This window comes from Otolemur garnettii, unplaced genomic scaffold (genome assembly GCF_000181295.1).
Source record: "Otolemur garnettii isolate 467f Iridium unplaced genomic scaffold, OtoGar3 scaffold00081, whole genome shotgun sequence".
NCBI classification, from domain to species: domain Eukaryota; kingdom Metazoa; phylum Chordata; class Mammalia; order Primates; family Galagidae; genus Otolemur; species Otolemur garnettii.
Window position 1 is genome coordinate 3,317,096 of NW_003852476.1, and position 9,214 is coordinate 3,326,309.

The 9,214-nt window shown below is 39.4% G+C and overlaps 1 protein-coding gene across 1 annotated transcript in view; it reads left to right on the forward strand.

Annotated features, from left to right (window-relative positions):
* Positions 1 to 9,214, forward strand: part of KIAA0586 (KIAA0586 ortholog) — a 156,307-nt gene that overhangs the window by 99,609 nt on the left and 47,484 nt on the right. The window contains exon 27 of the mRNA XM_023515871.1: positions 6,223 to 6,377. Coding sequence (XP_023371639.1) covers positions 6,223 to 6,377 — 155 coding nt within the window. The remainder of the gene's footprint in view (positions 1 to 6,222; positions 6,378 to 9,214) is intronic.

Below are 9,214 nucleotides of genomic sequence, written 5' to 3' on the forward strand. Positions count from 1 at the left end.
AAAAAAAAAAAAAAAAAAAAAAAGACTGAGCGTATGTATGAATCCATACAACAGAGAGGACGAGAGTTTGAGCTTTTAGAATTTGGGTTTGAATCCCAGCTCTGTGTATATTTCCCAAAGTATCCTAATGCTCCTGAACCCACATTTCTTTATCAAGTGGCGGTGACATTAGTCATTGCTTATCTATTGCTATGTATGTTAACAGATTACTCCTGAATCTAGCAGCTGACAGCAACAAACATTTATTATCTCAGACAACATCAAGACTCAAAAGTCATGAATCCTACAGTGGCTTAACCGGGTGGTTGCCAGAGTGTCCCCTGGGGATGCAGTGAGGCTGACGGCTTTCACTGAGGTCATAGGAGGGCTTGATGAAGGGTTGGACGATCAGCTTTCCAAGCTCACTCCCGTGCCTGTTGGAAAGAGGCCTCACTTGCTCAGCGTCTGAGGTTGTCTAGGGCTGTTCATGACATGGGCAGCAGGCTTCCCCCAGAGTGGTTGACCCAGAGAAAGTGAGCAGGACGGAAACCATGATGTCTTTCATAACCTAGTCTCCAAGTGGTGTGGCATCACTTCTGCCATCTTCTGTTGATAACGCAGACCAATCCTGGAACCGTTTAAGAAGGGACTTCTAAATAATAAGGAGATGAGGAGGTGGGATCCTCAGGGGCTATCTGGGAGGTAATAGTCACCTTCTAAGGCTGTCAGGGCCAGTGAGTGACAACGCAGGTTAAAGAATAAGCCGAGTGCCTGGCACATGGCCAGTGTTGCTCATTTATAATGTCTGGTGTGTGTAAAAGCCCCATCTCATACACATTTAATAGAACAAGAAGCTGCTCAAGTTGTCTAAAAGGACTGTGCTATAGAGAGCTAATCTGTTCCTCTTGATTTAAGATTTTCTGCTAGTGGCTAATATTATGCCTTTTAATTTGATTTTTAATAGTTTTGCTCACAGAGGCTCATCTCTTACTTTACCTGGTCCCACAACTGCTGATTTGGGGGGAAGTGTCCTATTTGCAACCTGTAATGCCCACCCCTGTCCGCAGCCATTCTGAAGCTCTCAGGTGGATTGAGTAACTAAAAGATACAAAATCAGCATTAAGAGATTATCTTGGGAACCCTAAAATGTATACTGGTATTTTAAGTACTAGCAATCATAGCTCTACATTTATTCAGGAAATCTGTATCCAATACCTACTGTGTTCTTGGTACTATACATGATATTAGAACCACATTAGACCCTGGAAGAAATTCAGAGATGATATCTGCTCTCGAGGAAGTTCACTGCTGTAGGAGACGTGAATAACAATGACAATATTGTATGCTTAGCACAATAGCACAGGCTGCTGCAGGAGTGCAGAGGAACTCGGCCCACATGTGAGGGCCTCGAAAAGTTTTCCCACAAGAGCTGATGTGCAATGGTATCTCAGAGGAAATTCACCAGATGGTGAATTGTGGTAAGAATGTTACATGCTTCACTCGCTCCCTCATTTAGAAGACACTTTTGAGGGCCTGCTATGCTCTGAGAAGGTGCTAAATGCTCAGAATATGAAACTTGGTAAGGCCCTGTCCACAGTGAGTTTTTTCTCTAGTAGGGGATAATAGATGAGAAGGCGGAAAACATGCAGAATTACGGTAGTTATCGTGAAGAAATTGTGTAGGGTAAAGATAGAGGCCAATTGTAGTGGGAGAGGGTGCTTCAGAAAGAGTTCACAGATGAGGAGAGTCTTACTCAGAGTGAGTCCTCAAAGATGGATAACTGTTTGCTACACCGTAGGTGTTGAGGGGCAGAATACGTGATGAGACAGAACAGTCAAGAGATAGCAAGGCTTAATCTGGGAAATAGAGGTGTTGCAGCAGTGGGTCCAGACCAGGTCATGACAAACTCTGGGTGGTGTATCAGGGAGTTTGGGATGTACTACAAGACAACAAGGGTCCATCTGTGTACGAAGTGGGAAACAATGCCAATCTTACCTTGTATTCATTCCCATGGGGAATTCAGACTTGAATTTTTATCAGTTCTGAATGTTGTATGATATTTATGAATCCATAAAGGATTATAAGTACATGAGGGATATGATATTTACCTTTTACTTAGCAGAACATCCAAAGGACAAAGTGACAAATTGGAAAGGTTAGGACTGGAGGCCAGGAGCCTGATCAGGTAGTTATTGGAGTAAACCTGAGGAGACATTATTCAGCAGTGAGGACAGAAAAAGGCAGATTTGAGAGACAGTGAAGAGAATGGTTGGGACTCAGTTTGAAAGTGCAAGGTGCAAAAGAAGGGAGAAGTCTAAGAAATCCCTGGTTTTCTAGCTAGAATGATCAGCTGAATGGTCATACCATTCACTGAGAGAGTTATGGAGGAAGAACAGAACTAGGAGGAAATAAGGTGAACAGAGTTTTATACATACTGAATTTGAGGTGCCTTTGGCTTTCATTAAAATACTGTGTTAAGACAGACATGCCAGACCAACACCTGCTGCCGGCTCCTGCAGTGCACGGGAACTTCATCTTCTCTGAAAGGCTCCCCCAGTTGCTGTCCATTACAATGGGATTCTGGGAAAGTAAAGTTAGGGATTTCAACTTATGATGGATTCAATTAAATTTGACTTTAGCAAAATAATATTTTTAGTGTTCCTCTTATAAGGATCTAGCATTATACACGTGAGACACCCACACTCGGGGAGCATACTGGTGAGAAGACACAGCAAATGCAGCATTGTTACGACATGCTGTCAAGAAGCTTTTCTGAGTTCGTCACTTGTCATGGCTGTGACATGGCTGTCACATGTACTCTGTATAATCCTCTAATGTCACCTGCCTAATGTTTCTCTTATCACACTGCTTTGTAATCTCATGTGAGGATAGACTTGATCTCATTCACTGTTCTATCCCTGACATCTGGCAGGGTTGGCAGTGCAAGTAAATATCCGTTAAATGATAGGGCGTTTTATGCTTTGAAACCTATTATGTCCTTTTTGAGTGCTGCTGTCCACCCCACATTTTCTCCTGTCTATTCATGTATGCAATATTCTGGTATGTACCTTTCCTGTTTTACTTATATAATTATATGTGCACATGTGCAATATATGACATGTGTGATTACCATTATTTTACAACTTGAGCTCATGTCATGAACACTGGCTGAATTTTATTTTCACCCAGTAAATCCTATAGATTACACTAGGTGAACTGGTATTACTTAAATTTGTTCTTTTTAACATTTGTATAAAAGCTTATGGTATGGATTTCCAGTAATTTATTTAGTTATTTCTCTGTTCATAGATAGCTACCTTATTCACACACATATATCCTACCATACTGTTTTATTCTATATTTATAGAATATCTTTCCAGGAGTAGTTACCATGCCCAGCCAATATGTCTTTTCATTTATATGTTTGTTGACTGTTTGAATTTGTTCTAAATTCTTTCCCCAACTGTAAGGTTATAATTTTTTTGGTAAGTTTTAAAGCTAGGCCAGGCACAGTGGTTCATACCTGTAATCTTAGCACTCTGGGAGCCCAAGGCAGGTGGATCCCCTAAGCTCACAAGTTGAGACCAGCTTGAGCAAGAGCAAGATCCTATCTCTAAAAATAGCCAGGCACTATGGCAGGTGCCTATAGTCTCAGGTACTCGGGAAGCTGAGGCAAGAGAATCTCTTGAGCCCAAGAGTTTGAGGTTGCTGTGAGCTATGATGCCACACTCTACCCAGGATGACAAAGTGAGATTCTGTCTCAAAAGAAAAAAAAGTTTTAAAGCTATTTCCGTATTTTAGATGTTTTCTGTTACCTGTATTACAAATATCTTTTTCTAAATTTATATATTATTCATTGTTTATAATTTTTGCTCTATAACCGTAATTTTTTACATAGTTATTCTGTACTTTTTACCTTCTGGGTTTTCATGGCTTGGCCAGGTAGCTATGATATGTAGAAAGACTTTTTTGTGTATCTATCAGCCACATTGCCACGTTCCCTTATTAATTCTGATAGCATTCTTTCTCCTCATTGTAGTTCCTAGGTTTTCTAGGTCTGTGCTGTATCAACAGCAAAGAGAGTGTTTAATATCTTCCCTTTCAACATTTATATGCACATTCTTTTCTCTTAATCTGTGTTCCAGTCTTAGGAAGAGTGTTAGATAAGTAATATAGGAGTAGGAAAAAAATACCATGATACAAAGAGGCAAGTGTAAGGCTTAATTCGTTAGTTCCTCTAAATTATGGGAATGGTTACCATTATTTAAATTAATCTTACTCTAGACACTTAAGTGAGAATTAATGAGGTAATTAATTTGACAAATTCTTTTATACTGATTGAAAGTAAAAATTAAAACTCAATGGATATAGTTTGCTTTATGCAAAAAACCCTTAAAAACCTAGATTAACATAAAATATCAGCATATGATTATTCACTACTAGGAAATAATCAACAGATTGCCTTTAAATGGAAAATACACATGGTGTCTTTAAAATGTTGTTTCATTTAAACAATTTATGTATAACTCTTCAGGTCTGTTTCTTCTGATTAAAATGACACGTACCACACTATGCTATGTTTAAAAGGTTGCCATTAATAAATTAGGGAAAACAAAATTTTCTTAGAAATATTTTAGCAAGAATGTGAAAGAAAGAACTATTACTTAATTCCTCAGAGAGCTTTCTAAAGCTCTCTGATTTTTGGACAGTGACTTCTCTGAATTTTATTCTGTCAGCGAAAGATGATTTGATACTATCTGACATGTCTACCTCACAGAATGATGGCCAAGTTCAAATTAAATAAGATAATGTATATGAAAGTATGTGAAGTGTAAAGTGCAATGCAAATGTACACTAATATTATCATCAGATGCATGAATATCGCTGCTCTAGTTTTCTTTTTATTAATTTGATTGAGATGCTGTTTAGATGAGAAAAAGAGGAACTTGATCATTTGAAGAAAACTATCTACAGAACAGAGCTAAGCAATACCAACATTTTCTTTTCTTTCTTTTTTTTTTTTAAGAGATGGGAGGGTGGCAGGGGGTTTCTCACTCTGGCTCAGGCTGGTCCCGAACCCCTGAGCTCAGGGCAATTCATCCACTTTGGCTTCCCAGAGTGCTAGGATTACAGGTGTGAGCCACCATGCCCGGCCACAATACCAACATAGTCTAACCAGGAAATTGCCTTTTACTTTTAAGATTATTCCCCTTCCCAAGGTCTTGTTCTGTCACCCAGGCTGCAGTGTATGGCATCATTGTAGCTCACTGCAGCCTCAAACTGCTGGGCTCAAACATTCCTCTTGCCTCAGCCTCCCAAGTAGCTGGGAATACAGGTGCCTGCCACCAGGCCTGTCTAATTTTTCTTATTTTTTGTAAAGAAGGATCTCACCAAGTTGCCTAGGTTGGGTTTTTTTGACACAGAATCTCACTCAGTCACTCTGGGTAGAGTGCCGTGACATCATTGCTCAAACTTCTGGGCTCCAGCAATTCTCTTGCCTCAGCCTCCTGAGTAGCTGGAACTATACGTGCCCGCCACACCTGTGGCTAGTTTTTCTATTTTTAGTAGAGACAAGGTCTCGCTCTTGCTCAAGCTGGTCTCAAGTGATCCACTCTCCTTGGCCTCCCAGAGTGCTAGGATAATAAGCATGAGCCACTGTACCCAGCTGGTCTTGAACTGGCCTCAAGTGATTTTTTTTCCAGGGCTGGGTTTGAACCCACCACTTCTAGTAGGGCTAGCGCCCTCCTCCTTTGAGCCACAGGTGCCTCCCACCAGCTATTTTGTTGTTGTTGTTGCAGTTGTTTAGCTGGCCTGGGCTGAGTTCGAACCCACCACCCTCGGGGTATGTGGCTGGCACCGTAACCAGTGTGCTATGGGCACTGAGCCGAAAGATTACATTTTAGATAGAAAGTATTCTATTGATGCTTAGTAATAGAAAAGATAAACAGGAATGTTAGGGGTTAGTATGTGGGAAGGGGGGTGGAAATAGATTGAATATGGATAGTTTATTGACTGGAATCTTAGACTATTCAATAGATTTGTTAGAACATAAGTGCTTTGTGCATTCTCTATGAACTTTAATTTTAATTGCAATGGAGGCTTGGTACCAAGTGTTTTTGTTTGAAGTTCACTGTTATTTCTATTTCACAAGTGAGAAATATTGGTAAGTTTCAGTCAATTGTTCGTTTTCTAAAGTAAATTTAACATTTTATCTTAACTTTTTGTTTTCATTTTTGATAACAGATGGCATTGATGAAGATTCTTGTGCTAGTCGTGGTCCAATGAGTTTGGAAGAATTGGAGTTGCAGCCAAATTCTAACCTGGTTTTCCCCACGACACTTCTGACAGCACAAGAAAGTGATGTTAATTTACCAGTAGCAGCTAAAGATTTTTCTCAGGTACAAAATGAACAGCATTCGTACTTTACGTGAGATTTGTGGCAGTATTGCCCTAGCATAGAACTCTGTCAAGAATAGTCTTTCCAGTCAGACAGCCTCAAATCACGCTTCTTCTGTTTACTAACTCAAGTCTACATATAAATCTTAGCTTAGCCAGCTTCTAGCTGTGCCCTTGAACACTTTAATTAGCCTCATTTAAGCTTAATTTTCTTATCTGTAAAGGATAAAAATAATATATGCAATGTTTAGTGCCTAGCATGGCAGCTATTATCATTTATATTTCTGTATTTCCATGTAATACTTAGCTCAATAATTTGCACATAATAGATATACAATAAATGTTTATTGCATTAAAATTTGTAAAATGTGTTCCATGAAAGCATAGAAAATTTCATACTGAGTGGAGCCAATGACCCATGCAACATCATGTCCTGGAAAAAATAGGGTAATTGATCTCTAAGATGTTAATCTAAAAAATGTTCACCTTGGCTCAGCGCCCATAGCACAGTGGTTATGACGCTAGCCACATACAGTGAGGGTGGAGGGTTTGAACCCAGCCTGGGCCAGTTAAACAACTGCAACAAAAAAATAGCTGGGTGTAGGGGCGGCACCTATGGCTCAAAGGAGTAGGGCGCTGACCCCCTATGCTGCAGGTGGTGGGTTCAAACCCAGCCTTGGCCAAAAACAGCAAAAATAAATAAATAAATAAATAAATAAATAAAATAAAAATAAAAAAATAGCCAGGTATTGTGGCAGGTACCTGTAGTCCCAGTTACTTGGGAGTCTGAGGCAAATGAATTGTTTAAGCCCAAGAATTTGAGGTTGCTGTGAGCAGTGATGCCACGGCACTCTACCCAGGGTGACATAATGAGACTGTCTCAAAAAAAAAAATTGTTCATCTTATTAACTATAGTTTATGTACTGGCAATTCGTTCCTCACTGTGGGTTAATTATTCATTTAGTATTCTTTGCGCAGTACTGTGTAGCATTATTGTGGAAGAAAACAAAAAAATTGTAAGATAAAGATTTGTTTATGGAACACACCATTATAAAGTTCAGTATTACCAACCTGTGACCAAGCAAAGATTAGGAAAAACTAGTTAATGACAAACACATACCTATTGATAACTTTTGTATAAAAATAATTTGGGGGGGTGGGTGGCGCCTGTGGCTTGAAGGAGTAGGGCACTGGCCCCATATGCTGGAGGTGGCAGGTTCAAACCCAGCCCCAGCCAAAAATAATAATAATAATTTGGGGGACTATGAGTTAGGCAAAATTTTTGGGATATAATACCAAAAGCACTATCCATGAAAAAAAAATCTAAAAATTGGTCTTATCAAAAATAAAAACTTCTTCTCTTCAAAACACATGATTAAGAGAATGAAAGGCAAGCCACCGACTGGGACATGTATACAAATCACCAATCTCATAAAAGACTTATATCCAGAATGTATAAGGAACTTGTTGAACTTAGTATTAAGAAAACAATCTAGCTAATTAAAAAAAATGGCCAAAATGTTTGGACAGATACTGCACCCAAAGAAGACATGAATGGCAAATAAAAACCTAAAAAGAGACTCAACATTGTTACTCATTAGGAAAATGCAACTTAAAACCATAGTGAGATACCACAACACACAGTGGTTAGAATTCTAAAATTTAAAAGACTAATGAACTTAGTGTTAGTAAGGATACAGCGCTACTAACTCTCATACATTGCTGATGGAAATGTAAAATGATCCAACCACTTTGGAAAGGAGTTTGGCAGTTTCTTAGGAAGTAACATTTATACTCACTATAGAAGTCAATGTGTATTTCACTCCTAGCTTCCCAAGAGAAACTAAAACACATGTTTCCATAAAGACTTGTACATGAACTTTGTAGTAGCCACAAACCGGAGACGACAGAGGTGTCCATCAGCTGGTGAATGGATAAATCGTGGTATATTCTCTGAAAGGAACACCACTCAGCAAAAAAGGTGTATGCTTTTAATGCATGCAGCCAGGCAGTGACGCTTAGAAAAGTCAGGTTGTGAGAGAGAAGGCAAAAAGCGAAAGGATACTCTGTGACTCCATTTATATGAAATTCTAGAAAATACAAACTAATCTGTAGCAACAGAAACCATTTCAGTTCCTGCGGAGGTAGCTGGGGATGGAGGTGGGAAGGGTGAGAGGGAGTGAAAGAATGACCATTTCCCTTAATTGTTGGTTTGTTTGAAAACAAAATTATGAAGTGTTACCAAAAGAATGGGCCTCAAAATAGTCCTGTCTTAGATTTCTTTAGCTATGAGGAGGTGTGGTTAGTAGTAATACCAGCACTCATTTATGGCATTCTCTCTGCTAAGGGCTGCTCTAAGTTCTTTATGTATTTTAACTCATTTAACTTTATAACAACCTAATGAGGCAGTTATTATTATTCCCATTGTATAAATGAGGAAATTGAGGTAGAGGTTAACTTGCCCAAGGTCAAAGCTGGAGAATACCTTAAGCCAGTAGTTCTCAACCTTCCTAATGCTGCGATGTATTTTCATTGTTACAAAGGGGTCACGACCCACAGGTGACCCACAGGTTGAGAACCGCTGCCTTAAGCAGATTTGAACACAGGCCTGTTTCACACCTCCCACTTGCTGTGGGCAGGGAAGGGAACCAATAAGGAGGTTCTCAGCCTTTGTAGCACCAGCGATAGCTGTTTTACCCATCTTAGAAATACACATCAAGGCAGAAACCTATGTAAGTAATGGCTCTAAACTTGAAAGACCAAAGTTAAGACTCTGTTAATTACTGCTACTCAATTTTACTTGTATGTGAAGTGGTGTCTGCCAAAGCTGAAGTGGTTA